The sequence below is a fragment of the Protopterus annectens genome, chromosome 2.part0 (assembly GCF_019279795.1).
Source record: "Protopterus annectens isolate FY-2018-M chromosome 2.part0, PAN1.0, whole genome shotgun sequence".
Classification (NCBI taxonomy): Eukaryota; Metazoa; Chordata; order Ceratodontiformes; family Protopteridae; genus Protopterus; species Protopterus annectens.
The window spans coordinates 1164200343-1164220029 of NC_056728.1; the positions used below are offsets into that span (position 1 = coordinate 1164200343).

The 19687-nt window shown below is 36.2% G+C and overlaps 1 protein-coding gene and 1 long non-coding RNA gene across 2 annotated transcripts in view; one reads left to right on the forward strand and one right to left on the reverse strand.

The window, feature by feature from the left end:
* LOC122793400 overlaps positions 1 to 19687 on the forward strand; it is an 805254-nt gene that overhangs the window by 178346 nt on the left and 607221 nt on the right. The window lies entirely within an intron of this gene.
* Positions 1 to 19687, reverse strand: part of LOC122793399 — a 178049-nt gene that overhangs the window by 144184 nt on the left and 14178 nt on the right. The window contains exon 2 of the mRNA XM_044061374.1: positions 1012 to 1080. Within this exon, the coding sequence (XP_043917309.1) occupies positions 1012 to 1065 (54 nt within the window). The 5' untranslated portion in view covers positions 1066 to 1080. The remainder of the gene's footprint in view (positions 1 to 1011; positions 1081 to 19687) is intronic.

Below are 19687 nucleotides of genomic sequence, written 5' to 3' on the forward strand. Positions count from 1 at the left end.
AGTCTCTCCCACTGTAAGCTAAGGGGTCATTTCAGCCTGAAGTGACAACCAGCTGTACCTGAGGGTCTAGCTGCCCACTTATATCCCGTGCCATCCTCATTTTTTCATACCAAACACCTGGAGATTGTGAGGACAACCAAACCTCACTTTTGTGGGAGACCTCTGAGGTATGGTTGTCATTACCTCTACACAAAGGAGGTCTGAGCTTCAGGTCCTTATCAATATAAAATTATTTTGTCTTTCACAAAGACCTGATGTCCCTTAGGATCAATATACCTCAGAAAATAACCTCTGCCAGTACTGCCTAATACAGAATTGCCTGTTGTCTTTAATCCAATATTCAGCATTAACAAAGATTTTTTTTTCTGTATCAGTGCAAACTGCTGCAACTTTTCATTACAATCAATATTTTTCACTTTGCAGACTCATTAAGTGACCTTCTTTTTCTAAGCATGATGCATTCCACATACTGCTTTAAAAGCTAATTTAAACTATATCTTCCTGCTTTTCAGATTAATTTTGATTTTGTCTGTACCCAGCACATGCAAAGATGATTTAGCATTGGGACAATGGTGCAACTCTGAATATGGAATTCTCAAAACCATTCAGTCAGCTCAAAATTAAAAATTCCCTTTCATCACTGAATTACTAGTGAGACAGCTTTCACATAGATGCTGTGGAAAACAGTACAAAATTCCCTTTCAATACTGAATTGCTAGTAAGATAGCTTTCATGGAGATGCCTTGGAAAATATTATAAAGTGTGTGCAACTGTGGTTCATAATTCTGATCACAGCCAATCATCAGCATTTGTTATTCTCTGTATTATGATTTTATACTGTATTTAACATTTGGGGCACAAACAGAAGGGATATGGAAATAGTAACACATTTCATATGGTGAATTCTACTGCTAATATTTGCATTTCACAACTGTTATCAATAAGGGAAAAATCCAAATTCTTATGTAAAAGTTATATTTTTGTCAACACATTCACATTAGCATTACTTACTGGAAAAGCAAATGATAATGCTAATAAGCAGGCACAAATAAATATGACTTTCATCTTCAGTCTTTATATCTGTAAAACAAAAACAAAAGTTAGATGCTCCTTATACGTGTCTGCAAGATACCACAAGCATGATGACTTTGACAATCCAGAGTTACTTCATCAACTTTAAAGTCATTTTAATAAAATACAAATATTATAGAAGTGCTAATGAACATTTTTGTCAAGCACTAGGTAGCATTTATTCAGGTAAATCTAAACAAATAAGTTGCATACCACCGGTGGAGTTTAAAGTTTTATTCTACTTGACAATTAAAATTGAACAAGATGAGAAGACAGTAAACAGTGTTATCTGTTGTAAACAAATTCAGATTAGGTACTTGTCTGCGCATTTGTCTTCATGAATGATATTTTATAAAAAATAAATGTAAAGGAATGCTAAGAACTCAATGTGCTCCAGAATTATGTCCCACTTGCTACAGTTTAGCTTCCCTAGCTATGCTGAATCAGATTCTGATTGCTCAGTATCCCAAAAATATTTCTCATCTTTTGCTTTAATTTATTACTAGGATGCATGGTTCTCAGAATTTTAGTACAAGACAAAATGTTTAGTTGATTTCAATGAACTAGATGTTTATCCTTTCCTATGCCACGGGGTTGTTGTTAGGAAACAGTAAGGGCACCAGCTAGCTATTGCTCATGTTTAAGATAGATGTGTTATTTTGGTTATAAAAAAAGATATGAATGAAGGTTATCTCTGAAAGGGTACTACACATACAACCAAAACATTTCTTTCACATACACAAATAGCTTTTAACCAGTTTCTTGACCTGCATTTGAAAACCTTTACCATCCATTGTATTATTCTACTGATAAACTTGTTTCATTTATTCAAATTTCAAGAAGGACATTTTCCTTTCTCGTCAGTGAACTGCATTCTACCAGCAGAACAGAAAGGGTGGTACAGCTTTATAATCTGTAATGAATGTTTCATACATTTATAAAGGATGCAAAATATACATAGGAGCTAGAATAGATAGGGTCAAGAAAAACAGTTCATATTATAAAACAACATTCTGTACAATAAAGTCAGAAGACAAGAAAAATTCAATTGTTATCAGAAGGTATTTACCATTAATGTTTCCTCATGACACATAGTAAATTTTGTTTTGTTTTTCCTAGGATAGCATAATGTCATAATTCTAACCTTCTAATTTAAGTGAACAAAAGCGAATGCCCTTAGTATCACAATCCCTGAGCTATTTTTGCAGAAAAAATGCTAAAAAGACATTTTTAAGTATTTTTGCAGGGGCAAGCTCTCAACTTCCCCAGACTTATATATACCACAATCCCATGCTCACACCAACTTGAGAAAGGCAGAAATTTCCCCCAAAAGGGCATCACTGCTGGTATAATTCACAGACCATGACTTCCTATGGAGGAACTGCATTCATTGATGAGTTAAACCTCAGGTAGTTGAAGCTTCAGTGTTCAATCTTCATCCCCCAGTAGGCCACCCAACTTAGTTTCTAAACTGACAAAACAGGAAAAAATTGCCTACTTTGCTTTAGTCTAAAATTCACTGAAAGCTCAACATTGTAAAGCCTTTCATCATATGGCAGTCTTAATAAATTTCAGTTTTAATAAATTTCCATCTTAATAAATTTCCTTTGTTTGCCTGCCAGTATAGATTTCTGAGATTTACTCCGTGTTGTTGTAATTAAAATAATGTAGATAGCCTTCATTTCTTCTGCATTTCATGATCTTAAAACTTGCTTGATGCTATCAATGATTTTATTACTGTTCTTCACAATGTTATTAATATAATTACTTAAAATATGGGTAATATTATTTCATGCACCTAAGTTTTGAAATAATAATGCATATATCATGGACCAAAACACATCTGCTTTGTTTTGTCATGATGTATTTTCACATTATTTGCCTCTGCCTGTTTGCCCAGTCCAGTTTTGACAGTTTCCCCTGTATCTAATTGTGGCAAATTTCCAAATTTTCACTCATTGGTATAGCAACAGTGATAGGTACACAACGATACTGGAATAGCCAAAATACATAAGTTACTTTTTACTTAAGAATTTGCCTAACCATTTGACTACTATCTCACAAAGCTGACAATGAGATCAATAAAAATTATATTACTCTAGCTAATATAAAAATGGTTGCAAGTAGTTGTGAGTCTGTCTTTTATATATGTGTACTGGTGCATGTTATGCAAACCAGCAATATTTAATTTGTGAAAGTTATTCTTTGTCAGCGGCCATTGACTGATGCTCAGAATAAAGTCACTGAAAGGTCACTGGTATCACGTAATGGTGTCAGACTCCAATAAAAGTGAGAAAGTGTATTTTGCATTTCTATCACTCTCTCCCTCTTCTCTGTGGTTGTGTGTTCTTGGAGTTAAAAATAGTTTTGATGTTTTGCAACCTTTAGAGTGTCAATGTATTCAGTAGTAACATGGAAGGCAACTGGACTGGTCAAAGATGCCAAAAGAACTGAATGGTTGCTGACAGCTATGGGAGGTAACATTCTGCAACCATTACCGCTGATATTATGTGAAAATCATATAATGTCCAAGATGCTGCCTACTCTAGTAGGTTTAGCCCCAAACTGTATCCATTATTTTCAATTAAAAAAGTGTTGAAAATATTCTCCAAACTGCTAGAATTATCGGTAGTTTCACATTTTAGTGCAAGAAAATTTAAAATACCTTAATTAATATATTTCTGTTTAGGATATTTAGGAAGTAAATAATGTTTATTAATTCCTCAATGTCTTGCGCCTGCTTTCCATCTTTCATTGTTAGACAGATGAGTAGTCAGTGGTTTTGCATTATTATTAAAAAAAGTGGGAGACTCAACATTAATATTGTCCTTCACCAAAACCATAATGCCCACCTGTCCCTGTTGCACTATAGCTGTGACATGAAAGACATTGCACCTCACAAAGATTGGCATCCAGCTATAGGCTTTCAATTGTAAATAATTAGTTATCAGACAGGAAACATGAGAGTTGTGTGGTGCCACTGTACACCCTAAGAGTGCATGCTAGCCATTGCAAAGGTTTCATTTCGAATAGGAGGACTATTTTGGTGTGAATTGTGGTGTGTTGACATAGATTAGTCCTCGCTATTTTAACTTTTAGCCTTTATGCAGAGGATAACAGGATCAAGTTTAACATGAAAGGACCCTCTTCTGATTGATTCATGAACATCCTTTACTAACCTTACTGTGTAACGAGTATATCTAACACAAAGCACATTGTCATTGTATCATTTACTAAAATGGGTAGTGCCATATTCAACTCCGGCAAATTCCACATCTCATTAGCTTTCAAATTTTCTATGAATCTACTCAATAAATGGTATTAAATACACATTTTGTGAGGCATATGAGCTATTATTGGTTTTTCTTTTTTCATTTTGGATGTTGCATCACCAAATTAAAACAACCATGTAACGAGTTTTACATCTTTTTAAGAAAACAGATAACACATTTATGATGACTTTGAGAAGGCCAAACTGCTTTTATGAGGCATGAATGATGTTTGATGGACTTCACAAATTATAGCGCCTGTGACTTAAACTTTTTTTATGTGATCCATTCAATCTGCCCAGTTTGGGAAAATAGTTTTCCACAGGAAATTCAATGTATTAGTTCAAGCTCTATTTGACATGTATATCTGCACTTCAGCTGGGTATAAAAAAGCTGACTTTTATGCCTTCATATTTATTTTAATATATTAATCCATATTTTATATTACAGTAAATCATTTAGTTTAAAACATATAATAGCAGTAAATACCAACCTTCTTTTAACAGTATTCCAAACATTATAAATATATATATATATATATATATATATATATATATATATATATGTGTGTGTGTGTGTGTGTGTGTGTGTGTGTGTGCGTGTGTATGTGTGTGTCTGTGTGTAGAAAAACAGATAGCTATAGATATATAAATATACATATAAGTTGTTCAAAGAAGCAAACAAATAAACTAAAGTATTTATACATTTACAGTTTTGCTGGAACCCATACCCACTTATATTCATTTTAGTACTAATTTTCTTCAGCTTAGTATATACTCTGATAGCCCTCTCATCCTTCAACTTATTATATTTAACTTCTCATCTCAAGGTCTCTTACCTGAGTAATACTCCTAAGATTATCATATTTATGCTGAGTCTTTATACATGCACCCAGTAGGTTATTTTAATATGCATTTGATGAAGAATCTTTGTGTCCTATTCTATGTTCTGATCCTTTCCCCCATATCCAGCATGCTAATGATTCTTGATTTCCTTTTCCTATCACTTTTCTTGAGTACCATTATTATCAGTTTAACGAATGTACTTCCATTTTCAGATCTGTTTTTCAGTCATTCTATAATAACATCAGTGATTATGAGATAGATGGTATTGTTCCTAATAATTTTTCCAAATGTCCTTGCAGTTGGACCTTGTAAGAATCCAGCCTTCTGCATGACCATTTTCAAATGTACCAGGCATACCTTCATCACATTTCCAGTATATCTGGAATCGGGCATTTCATTATTAAACCAGAGTGCCAAATTAAGTTTCCTAACAAAAAGTTTTAATTCAATAATAGTCTTGACTATATCCACACTCTTCAAAGGAAAAAAAGATAAACTTTTTGCCAATAGGTCAGCATGCACCTCACTAAAAACTTTTTGGAAAAGTTGTAAATACAAAAATCTTGATTTCCATTACTAACCACAGTTAAAGAATCAGCACCTGATAATATTTGAGGGTATTCAAGTATTGCTATTGATGATGAGGATAACATTTCTTTGGTCTCACACCCTGATTGACATAATCCGCTTTGTGTGTGCATTCCTGGCCATTCTGCTCCTGATCCGTTCCGATAATCTCAGTGCTTTCATCTCTAAAGGTGTGGAATTAACCAAACACTCTGAACCAACCAAGTTGTCCCCATTCAAAATCCCTGCCTCACATGGATTGAACAATTGTTTTTATCACTAATTATTGTTTAGACACACCAGATATTGTTAATGTCATTTTTAATTATTGGTGGATTTTTTTTAAGTGATTCGGATGCTCTACCAAAGGTGGGATCTAAGCCTATGATCATTTATAGGAAAAACACCACTTTTAAACAGTTATTAAAAAGGGGAACTTGCACTTTATGTAAGAAAAATAGGTTAGATACTTATAAGTGTTGTGTTTGCAGACCGTGCAAGCACATTATTGGAAGTGATTATATCACCATTGGGAATAAGAAATATAGGAGTAGAAAATTTTTTAACTGTAATTCGAGTAATGTTATATATGTTGCTCTATGTGATCAATGTTAAGTGTTTTACATGGGGAAAGCCACAAGGAAATTGAAGGAACGCATGTATGAACTTTTTTATATATTAGAAATAAGAAATCCACCAATGCATTGTATAGACACATTTCTATACACCAGAATCATGACTTTAATTTTTTTGTCATAGATTCTATAAGATCTGATTTGCATGAGAAAGTTACAGAAGCACATCTGAATTTTAAAGAAGTGGTATGGCAAATCAGGTTAAATGCAACAGTGCCTCCAGGACTAAATGACAACTATTCTTTAGCCCTTATTTTGAAGTTAAGGCACTATGATATTTAATTTATTGGGGAGTTCTTTTAATTGTTTGTAATGTTTTTGCAATGTTGAAAGTATTATTGCAGTGTAGTTTTAAATGTTAAATTGATTTGGTCATGTGACTTATGATATATGTATATAAGGGAGTTTGTGAGGGGTAAAGTATGTTCTGATGAATTTCTGATTTATTGAACAAAAGCGCTAAACTTATTTGTCTTTGGAATAAAACATTTGCAGTTCTTTGGCTTCCTTTTCTTTGTGGCTGGCTTGCATTGTTTCATCAAGTTCCCATGCCATACACAGTATCTGCTTATATTCCAACTTATCTGATCCCAATTCACCCCACTGCTCTCCAGCTCTTAACTGCTCCCAGAACATAATCTTTATTTTCATGTCAAACCATTGCTTCAACCTGTTCTCCACAGGTACATTGGGGGGTGTGGGGGTCAAAGCCCCCCACTTAAATATATTTGTTTATGTGTGCTGTTGGTGTTTGGCCAACCGATTTCTTTCTGTTGGAAAGAAATCGGTGATTTGGAAGTCCACTAATTTTGTAGTTCGACATTTTGGTGTCAAACAAGTCAGAGTCAACATTTTCATCTGTCGACAATATAATATAGACCCATCTCACTTACACCCGTTTTAAATGGAGGGCATAACAGAAAGAAATTGTACTTCTGAGTACATAAGGATTATCTCATAAATGTAGTTTCATTCTTAATGGGGGGGTAGTAACTGTGTTTTAGCATCTTGTAAGTTAGAGTACTTAAAAGAAAAGTGGTCTTATGAGGCATTGAAAGCCATTTGGAATTTTTAGCAAAATGCAATGGCACATCTGGGGGTCTGCTAATAGAATGAAACTGTAGATTGTATTCTCAGCAGTCTGTATTCTTTAAGTATTGTGGGCTGAAGGTAAGGAAGGACATATTCAAGTTTGGGTATTAATATATTTCTAGCCCCTGAGTGCAGTAGATGAAAGGAGATAAATGATCTTAAAACATTGTTTTAATTGAACAAGGACTTTTTTAATCACAAAGTCTTTATGTGTGGTAAAGGAAAGGATAAGGTCAAGTAACAGACCAAGGTATCTCTTTCCAGTTTCATTAGGTATTCTGTTCCCAGGAGGTGTAATGGGGGATCTCTTGGCTGAGGTAAAGACCATGGCATTGGTTATCTTAGGGTTAGTAATGGTCCAGGTGCAGAACTGAGTAAATTGTCCTGTAACTTGGTTTGCAGGTCAGAGTGACTAGTACTGGAGTGCAGGAGCAGCATATCATCTGCATATATTATTATCTTAATATTTGGTAATTCTTGGTGAGATCATTAACTAAGAGAAATAATCTAATCTAAGACAACTTTTTCTTCTTTTGCTCCATCTTCATTAACAGGGCTGTTTTCAGTATACTATAAAATGTTGGTCACTCACCCACAAATCCATGCTAATCATCCCTTATTATTGGTTGATTGAATGATTTCAGTTTGTTACCTGAGTTAGTGGGCTGGTGTAATGATCCTTTTCAGCAATGGCTTGGCCTCAAAATGAGTAAATTTCAGAAACAAATAGTATACTGAGCAAAAATGATGCATTAACAGGTACAACAAATGATAGCAATATATGCAATAAATTGCAGAAAATGTTCATTAGGAAAAAGATGTACAATATTTACAAGAATTATTAGAATTTCAAATAAAATGTACAATATTTACAAGAATTTTTAGAATAACAACTAGACAATTCTTAATTAATGTGTAATGATATATTTATATAAGGAATTTAGCAGAGAATATGTATAGCAATTTAAATGGGCCACCATTGTGAAATCATGTACAAATAACATCTCCTTGAAGATGTCCTTTCAATTCTTTGTTGAAGCCATCTAAAGTTTTTGGAGATCTTATGTGTATTGGAAGACAATTCCACATTGCCAGGATAAGTTTAATGAATGCCTTTTCTCCTATTGCTGTTCAGAAATGTGGTCCTCTATTAGATTTGCAAATATCTCTCCACACTTACAGCAATAACAGACAAAAAAAAATAATAATTTATAGTCAGGCCTGAGTATATCGGGTATCTGCAGCAGGGTAGCAGATGAGGATTTCTACCCCCCCCCCTTCAGCAGTACCATAATTATGGCTTGCTTCCATAAAGGTGGTATTGTTCTTTTGGAGGGCACAGAATTCAAAAACAAAACTCCAGCACTATGCAATAAGCACACAATACTTGATTTTAGCACTGATAAGCAAAACAGAAATGTTTTTAGCTAAATGCTTTTGTCAACTAATAACACTCTAGCACTTAGGTTCATAGATTGGTACTAGGCTATCGTCCTTAGGGCCTATACAAGCCTAGATGTAACAATTCCCTGGATATTTCTTCCCAAAATATTTACTTCCCTGGATCCCTTGTCTTGCAGGGCAACTGACATAATTCCTGGGGTGAATTTCCTATCTCCCATCCAATCGTCAAGGTTCCTTTTGAAGAGGGCCAAGGAGGCACTCTTCTTGACATGTATGGGCAGTCTATTCCAGAGTATGGGGAGTCTCTGGGTCAGGAACCTATCCCTCCAGCATGTTTTGTTCATTGCGATGACAAGGTTTAGATCCCTGGAGCATGTGGCTCTGAGGGATTGGGATTTCTATAAGTGGAGCATGTCCAGCAGCTCAGGGTTTGACATGGCCTTGTATGTTAAGCAGAGATGACCTCTGAGTAGACAATATGCCACAGAGTATAGCTGGAGTTTTTATAGACAGCATACGGCATCTGCTTCAGGCCTGGGATTCTTTTAGTGAGGTATTTCTGCGGGCTTTCCAGCTGTTGTAGATGTCTTGTGAGGTACATACCAAATAGGGCATTGTACTCTATAATGGGTCTAATGAGGGATGAGTACAGTGAGACAATGACCTCCTTTTTTCCTGGATGAAAAGCCCTTAGTGATGAGGTGTGCCACATAGAAATATTTCCTGACTGTTGTGGTGATGTGGTTATCGAAGGTGAGACCACTGTCCACCTGTGTCCTTAAGTCTTTCATTACACTTTCGGTGTTTAGTGTGCTACCACTTATATGGTAATTTATGGGTATATGTTTTTTCCCAAAGGGGATAACTATACATTTCTTGGCATTAAGCTTGAGCCCATGGCTCTGGCAACAAGCATCTGTTTCTGTAAGGCCCTTTTGTAGAATATCCACATCATTTGGGGATTCAGTAATGGCTCCCAGTTTGCAGTCATCTGCGAACTTTGTTAGCCAGAGTCCCTTAGTGTTGACCTGTACTTCAGAGAAGTAGATGTCAAACAAGAGCGGTCCCAGGACTGAACCCTGAGGTACTCCACTTGTCACTTGTCTGGAGCTAGATTTGAAGTCAGCTACTTTTACAGTCTGGGTTCTGTCAGTAAGCTAGTTGGCAACCCATCGAGTGACGTATGGATTTATGCCCAGCTTAGTAAGTTTATCTATAATTCCAGAGTGGGGGATGGTGTAGAAGGCCTTGGCAAGGCCCCCCTGATTCGAAGAAGTAAATCAGGTTCAGGAGACAAGACTGGCCCTTCACAAACCCAAACTGGGTGGGGTCCAGTGTTTGAAGGTTACCAATGTCTTTGTTTATAAGTTCCATGATAATGCATTCCATGCCCTTGCATATCAGGCTCGTCAGACTGATGGGACAGTAGTTACCAGGATCCAAGGTGGATCCCCCCTTGTGGAGTGGGATAACTGTAGTGCACCACTCAGTGGGCATGAGGCCTGAGGTGAGGCTATGATTAAACATGACACTTAGGTGAGGTGCCAGTTCATTTTGTAGTTCATGTAGTACACAGTCCGGGATGTCATCTGGTCCCATGGATGCTGTATTCGTAGCTTTGGAGAGTGCGGTTTCTTCCTGTGTGGCTGTGATTACCAGAATTTGGCAATCTTTTGGTATTGAGATGGGCCCTTTAGGGGGTGAGAGGGGGTTGAAGTTGGAACTAAATCGATCTGCCAGGATATTGGCAATATCCTTGGGATCAGTATATTTAATGCCATTCTGTTGTAGCTCAGAGCATATCTGAGCATTGCCATTCAGATTCTTGACATAACTATAGAATGCCTTGTAGTTGTCTTTGGAATCTTTGGCAATTTTATTTTCATAACTTGTGGTGTAAATAAAATTTACATCAATTAGTTTGAAGTTAGCCATCAAAAAAGTATCTCACCAAAAGATGTAGTGGTCCCCTTAGTTTATGCTCTAAGTAAGACATGCAGCAGCTTCCTAAGGGTGTCTTATAGTAAATGTGGTAATGAATGGGATTTTTATGTTTATATTGGGATTAAGTTATGTACAGCAACATCAGGCAGAGTATTGGCAACTAAGTTTTACAGCACCATCCCATTGCATTCCACACTGGCAACTTCTGTTCTTTTCCATATTATCACAGATATCTACATTACTCACATGCTTATGCAACTGTCTCAAAACATAGATTTATTCATATTGTGGTTGCAGAGAGGTTTTTTTTTTTCTCTTGTAGAGTTGTTTTGTTATAGGTTAGATATGCAGAGTGCGCAAGGGATCCTTTCCAACTACTGTGGTTTAATTTTTTTTCCTGAGGATTTCCATCCTTTTCAATGCTAAAAGAATCAAAGCCTGTTGGCTGGCAGAGGCTGCCACTGCAACAACCTTTTAACAAAAAAAATAAAAATAAATAAATACATACATAAATATAACTCTTTGAAGCTGTGGTCATATTTTTTTCCCTAGCATGCTGAATAGGTGAATGTAGCCTTCATTTAAAATGTACTTGCTTTTACCTGCTGAGTAAAGTCAGTATAAGAAATTACTGCATGTACTCCGTATGAGTCTCTGATGAGGGAGATTAGTTTTACCAATTGTTGTCATTCCTAGCTGTTGCTGAATATCCAGTCTCCTTTGCTGTTAATAATTTGAAGTTTCTATGTACATAAGAAGTGCATGCAGTTATGTCCTGGCACTTATAATCTCTAATTGAGCTGTTATCATGGAATCATGTCCTGATGGCAGAAAAAAAAACTTTTGAATATTCCACTTTTTTCAGGTAGCTGTCTCTCTAAATTCATACATTAAAACCTTAAAAAGTTTTGCAAATATGTTTATTGAGCTCAAATTCCCTGCCTAGAAGTGGATAGCAAAGACAGTGAGATGCTGCTGATCTGCACATGTGCAGACTAAGGCTCATGTAGTGCAAATACTTCAAAGCGGCAGATGCAATGAGTTTACAATGAGTCGACAGTGACAGTAAAAAGAATCCAACTTTAATAGATAAAAAAACAAACAAAACTGACTACCCTAAATAGTACCATTGTTAACTTCATGATGGAAGTCATGGAAGTTATTTTTTACAATAACTTCATTATGTCTGATGATGAGTTCTTTAGACAGGTGAAGGGTGTGACAATGGGCACAAGTTGCGCCCCAAACTACGCCGACCTAGTTATGTATTCTTGGGAGAGGAAAAATATTTTAAACTCCAGATTTAACAAACACTGGACTCTTTGTATATGTTTTTGGATGATATATTCATCCCTTGGAAGAGAGAAGCTAGTGTGAGAGATGAGTTCATGAGTTTCATAAATGATATTAGTACTTTTTTCAAATTTGCACACACATATTCTGATGAAAGAATTAATTACCTCTACATGACTATTTACAAGGATGTGGTTCTCCAAAGATTTAGTTAAAAATGTTCAGAAAACCAACTTTCTCAAACAGTTATTTGGATTATAAAACTGTAATCTGAGACTTACAAAGAGGAATATTATTAAGGGACAAATGATATGAGCAGCGAAAACATGTTCTGACATTTACACTTTCAAAACAGAACTCAGTAATCTACTATAGATGTTTCAGGATAGTGGGTACCCCCAGAAATTATTAGAAATTATTTTACGCAATAAGGGAGGAAGTGTTGGAAGGATGGGGAACTAGATATAAGCCTTTACTAGGCACACAAGAGGTAACAATACACTTGAAACGCAATGCTCCCAGGAAATCTTTCACCAACTCTATGGTGGTTCATTTCAGGGATTTAGGCAGGGATATAAAAGACATCCTGACTAAGAATTCAGTCATGTTCAGGTCTAACACAGTGTTTATTAAACTTTTAAGTGAAAACCCTCCATTGTTTTTTAAAACTGGACATAATTTAAAGTACCTCTTTGAACACCTAGTTATGGTATCAAACACACAGGACAGGGGAACCAGCAAATGTGGTATGTGTAATTTTTGTAAATTTATTTTACAGGACAAATGGGTAGCAATTGGTAACCCCCCCCCCCCACAACACATTAGGTTGATGACAGGTAACTGTGCCAGTGGCCATTTAGTTTATATAGCAATCTGTCAGGGTTGTAGACATTTTTGTATAGACAAGACAGAAAGACCATTATGGAAACGCATTTATGGGCATATGTACACTACTGAAAGTGGAAACCAAAACAATGCACTTTACAAACACACTCTACATTGTTCTCAGTTCACTAACTTTTTATTTGGGATAATAAATATAGTGAGAAGGGACAGCCACAGTGGTGCAGCGGTTAGCATTGTCGCCTCACAGCAAGAGGTTCTCTGGTTCAATCCTCGACTGGGGTGCCTTCTGTGCGGAGTCTGCATGTCCTCCCTGTGGTCGAGTGGGTTTCCTCCGGGTGCTCCAGTTTCCTCCCACATCCCAACGACATGCTGTAGGTGGACTTGACACTCTAAATTGGCCCCAGGTGTGAGTGAGTGAGTGCGTGCATGTGTGTGCCTTCTGTGGAAGGTTGGGCACTGAGCTGGCAACTCGACAGCGTAAAAACTCTACTGCCAATCATGAGCGGACAGGTGATCCGCTGTGGTGACCCCTAACCAGGAAAAGCCGAAAGAAGAAGATATAGTGAGAAGAGGTAATAGGGGAGGCATTTGGGAGAACAAAATTGAGAGAAACTAACTCTGGTGGCAACTTAGATTCAATGCCACATCACTCCCTGGTATTAATGATAACACATCTAGAGCTCCCATATTAAAGATTAAAGCTGCGAATTTATAAAACATGGTATTATATTTTATGGCAATTTTTGGTTTTAACATACGCTATTTATCACTGTAAGGATGTTTTATTGAAGTCATATTTGTGTTGTTTTTTCTTTAACAAGGAAACATAGTGGTTAGGGTTTTATATTTTCACTGCTTGTTCTTTTAATTTTCTGTGATTTTAATGTATATCACATGATCATTTTGAGTCTATTTAAGATGGAATTGTTTGAGCATTAACGGTTCTGAAGAAGTCCCATTGTGACTGGGATGAAAGCACTTGACTGTTTTGTTTGTCGTTTATCTATTAAAGTTGGATTCTTTTTACTGTCACTGATAACTCTTTTCATCTGCCTCTTTGAAGTATCTCCACTACGTGAGCCTTTGTTTTTGCTTAGTTTTAGCTGGGTGGCTGCACGGTTACATGCTGGTTTGTTTTACATGTGCAGACTGATTGACTTCTGCATACATGGGAGGCATGTCCTACTTTGCCGTGCCTAATTGCTCAGACACTCCTAATAACATTACTCTTATAACATCTGATTCCAACCCTCCTTTTCAAATAAAACATAAAGAACTCCAACAAACATTACACATTAGCAGGTCTGTATTCCTACAAGAACATAATTCAGAATTATTAGAATAGGAGCAAGATGTTCAAGCATTTTACAGTTACTTCTCACACAGTATAGTAACATTCCTGAAATAAGTCAACGTAGCCTTTTAAAATTGAATGAGTTTTCCTTTAAATTGAATGAGTTTTCCTTTAAAATTGACTGTCTGCTTTTTCACTACCTTACAATACTGCCAACATTTACAATTACATACAAGCACTGTTTCCTTCTCTTAGAAAATATGCTGATCATCCAATTCTTGTTTTTCTTGTTCCCTACCAAACCTGCCTCACATCTTATCACATCTGTATTTATCCACACACTTTATCAACAGCATTATGCCACAACATACCAAACTTTATTCAAAGGAATCACTTTTTCTCTGTTGCTTAAAACCTCTTTAATACTACCTGCAGATTTCCAATCAAAACATAAGCCAAAGCAGAAAATTATCATAACATTAATTACAGTGACAATTTACTGCTTCAGTCAATGAAATGAAATTCACCCAAATCCAAGACCTCCATCCAATCCTACTCATTGAAATACTCCAACAAAATGCGATGCAAATGTAACTCCCCCAAATTATAACAATATCTCAGGCCAACTCCCCTCAATTGTAACAATATCCCAGGCTTAAGGTTCCATAACATTAACATTAGTAGTGGGTGCAATAAGCACCCTGAAATCTCTTCCTGAGTTGCCCTTCATACTGCCATTATCCTTATTTTTAAATGAAACTTGGTTTAAACCTCATAGTGGACATAAACCCCAGTTCCCAAGGGAGGCTGACCACACAAATAACAAAGCTGGCAGTGTACTGTGAGACCATAATCATTATGCTAACCCTGTCCATGTCACTATTATGTACCTAAATAGTCTAGAAATAACCCCTACCACAATACTGTCCCTCAGTTCTCAAGTGCATAAATGTTAGTGTCTTCTATAAAAATTAATAAACACATGACTCTATGTATCATTGCAGGACACATCCCCCCCAAACAGCAAAAACATATGTATTATCCCTGGACTAATGTTAACATAAGGCAGTAAACCATCATATTAGGAGATGTAAATGTAGACTGATTCTCATTAAACCTGCTATTCCCATGTGCACCAATTAATTTACATGGCTTCACCCAATTGATCCAGAGTCTTACTAGATGCAACAGAAAATCTTGCAAAGAAACCACACTATGATGAATTTTAACTTCAAGTCCTATTACAATAACTTAAATTAGAATCATGCCAGACTACCTCTGTGACTATGCTCGACTTATGCAATATGGCTCTGTAACAAAAGTCCTAAGATAGCCCAGTACAACATAGTCATAAACCCATCTGACTTCAATTATTATACCATAATATCCACTCTATAGCAAAAAGTTGTTATACACTTCAGTGGCCTCATTTTTAATATACTAAATCATCAGCCACCAATAATAAAAGAAAGCATGAAAACAAATCCTGTGCCTTAGCTAACCCTTATGACAAAACAGTTAATCAGAAGCTCAGTACAACATTCCAGACTCTCAGCATCTAAGTAACACAGCAAAATCATATATCAATTCTTATAAAAAATATTTCTTAAAACTCCATAAAAGCACAGTGCAACTCTAGAAAAAAAATTGTTTTAAAACAAAAAAAAATCTTTATGGAATTATCAGTTGTGACATAGGCAACAATGCATTTATATAAATGAAAACAATCCATATTGACATATTTCCAGTTGCAAACATTATACATCACTTATAATCATCTATACAGTCATTGTCAGTCACACATTACATATCTCATTCAGTTCCTGCCTTCCCTTAAACCTCATTCCTCCTCCATAATATTATTCTGCATGCATTATTCCCACAATCCACGTTTTCTATGTAATTTGTTCCTTCTTCTTCTTCTTCTTTCAGCTTTTATCTCTATTACTATATTCAGTACTTCTAATATGGTTGGTTTAAACTCTAGTAAAAAAAAATGTCCAACCATTAACTGTTTTCTTAAATCAAGAAAACATCCCAACCAAATCCACTGCCAAATGAAAGTAATCTAAATATAGCATGCAAATTAAATGACCACTTCATTAATGCAGTCAAGTTCCTTCTACAGCCAGGTTCATCAAACTGCCCACTACCTCAGCCACAGTCATCTAACCCATATTCCTCCAATCTGTCTCCACAGAAACCATCAAATAATATCAACATGCATTAAAAACAATAACTTTCTCTGCCTGTCATATACCTTAAAACTGCAGCAGATTCACTTGCATTTCCAACATTTATTCTCATCACTAGGTAATTACACGGATCAGTAATCCCAATATACATAAAAACAATCCATTGTTGTCTCACTTTATAAAGGACTCCACTGACCTATCCATCTGCATATCCACCTTTATATTGCCAGTGCTAGCAAAAATACTGAGAAAATGTTTTCACTTACAGCATCTCGAATATTTACTACATAACAACTTATTCTCACACACACACACACACACACACACACACACACACACACACACACGCACGCACGCACACACACACACACACACACACACACACACACACACACACGCACACACACACACACACACACACACACACACACACACACACACACGCACACACATATACCATGATTTCCTATTCCCATTGCAATAGAGACGTAGTGTTATTGGGATGGATTCCTGGATGAAATACAGCACAGCAGATGAGGGAAAGTTGATTGCTTCCATCTTGCTTGATCTCTCTAAAGCATTCGACACAGTCTTCAACATAAAACTACTATGCAGGTTAACTGAAGTTGGCCTTTCCCATTTATCTGTAATGTGATTTCATAGTTATCCAAATAACAGGATGTAATATGTTAGATAGCAAAATGCTAAGTCTGATTATATACCTCTTGATGTCAGAGCTCCTCCGTGACCCATCCTAGGTCCTCTGCTAGTCAATCCATTTTTAAATTACTTGGTCAAGGCCTCTGCCCACAACAGCTATACAACATGCAGATGACTGTACTCTCATCTGATGTACTTCCTCTCTCTGAACTACAGACTAAATCTTTGTTTTCCTTCTCCACAATGAAACTTGGCTAGAATGCTCTCACCTGTTACTAACCCCGCAAAAAAAAACAAACACATTATTCACCTCAAAAGTAACTGTGGAAACTAAAAATAATTTCATAATTACACCATCAAATAACACTATAACTGAACCAGTCTCTCACACTAAATGTCTTGGAGTTATCACAGAATTTAAGTTTCAGTCTACACATCCAAGAGATGGCCAAGAAGTTATGCCAAAACTAGGCCTCTTATACAGGGTACAACCTTTCCTCACTGATGCAAGTAGTAAAACAGCTGCTTCAGCATTTCTGCTTCCTAAACTTCTGTATGCCTACCCTATTTTTATCACTCAAGGACCAAACTTGAGTTATGTTACAATAAAATAGCAAGATTTGCAGACAGCATCCAAAACAGTGCACATTACTGTACAGCACTTGGACAATTGGATAAATTATATCGATAGAACTACCAAACTATCTTAAATTTTCCCAGCAGAAAACTGCTCACAAAATTCTAGTTTTCAGAGCTGGCCTAGAAATACTATCTTTATAGCTAGAAAACAGTGGCAAGGATCACTGTGGATAGCTGCCATATAAATAAGATTTGGAAATTCATATCCAGCCTGATCTTTTGTAGTGTGCAGATGGTTCCATACTCAGGGTCCATGTTTTTAACTGCATTTTATTTCAGCACATTTAAACCCATTTCAGTACAACCTATTGTCAACATTACTGTCAGAGCTTGCTATTCCGTATTTTCTTCCTCCCTCTATTTTCTGTGCCTCTGGCTGGGCTTACAGTTGTCTGTATTCAGCGTGCATACAAGTGAGCTTGAATGCTTATCCTGTTAATATTTGTTAAGTTATGCAAAAAATGTGGCTTGCTTCTGCTCACTAGATTTCTCTGTAATCTCAATTGCTTTTTATATAATTAGTGTATTTTTATCTTTTCTACACCAATATTCTTTACAATTTATAATGTAAATAACTCAGATCTATGATTTATAAGTATAAATACCTGACTATAAACCAGATGACCTGAGTATGACTAACAGTTTAAACTCTGCATGTAAACAGGGGACAAAGTGAGCAAAAAGGTGGCAGTTGAGGGTCACTACAAAAAAAAATACTAAACATGGGCCACAATAACTCTGGCAAGAAAACAGGAAAAGGACCTGGCTGTCATGATCACACCTGGAATTGACCACCAGGAGTTGGGAAACAGAGGCCAGTGGCATTGCTGGAGTGTACCCTTGGGAGCTAGAAATTAGAAGCAAAAATAACTTTACTGGGCTATGGTCACAGCATGCCATTAAGTACTGCATGTATTCATTCAGGCTATTTAAAGAAAGGGATATCATAAACTGTTAGAAGGGGTCTACAGGAGCAGAAGGGTGTGTTGGGTGGATAGGAAAGGATATGGCCAAAAGCCAGAGTAGATGGAGTTCTTCTGCTAGAGACAAAAAGAGTTTGATCCTGTGATATGGTGTACAAGGTCATATTAAGGTGATATGAAAAGGCCATCCTGAATAAAAAGGACAGAGGAGGGGAGGGCACAAGCAGAAGATAGTAGGGCACAACTATTCTCTAGATCTCTAAATGTACTTATTATGGGGAGGATTGTGGATCCATGCAATGGACCACTAGAACTGGTGGCAGAGGTGAAATCTACAGATATTCAAGAAGACATGGGGCAGGTGATACAAAGCAGAGGTGGAGGTAGGAAAGGCAGTGGGGGGGGCGTGACATTTTAACTATGCATAAGAACAGACTACATGGATTTATTGTCTCCTTCTGCCATCAAGCAAATGTAATGTGAATAAATGTTGTATAAATTATATCCAGACATCATCACTATACAGAACTAAAGGCGGATTGTACTGTTTCTTGAAAGTAGAGAATACCATAAGCAAAATAAAAAAATGACGGTGTCTACTTCAAGGAGTAATACTTACACAAAATATACATAAAAAGTAATACTGTTTATATGAAAGAGTAGCTGGGGAAAGTAATGCCTTTTAAATGAATGGGAGGTTGTAGAAAGTAGAATATATAAAATAAAATAGTACTGTTTGAATTAAATTGTAGCAATGAAAAATAAGGTTACTGTTTATGGCACATCATGTAACAGAATATTAACATTCCGAGGGTATATTAAGAAAGGTGTGGATATGAAATTAGCATTGAACTAATGGGAGTAATTCAAATGTAGGCAAAACACTTGTTAAGAAGCAAAAGTCCAATATAAAAAACAGAAGACAGTTGAAATAAAACCTTTATCAAAGACAAAGCTTTCGGGTAGAAACATACCCTTCTTCAATGTTTAACACAAGGTTCATTATAGAA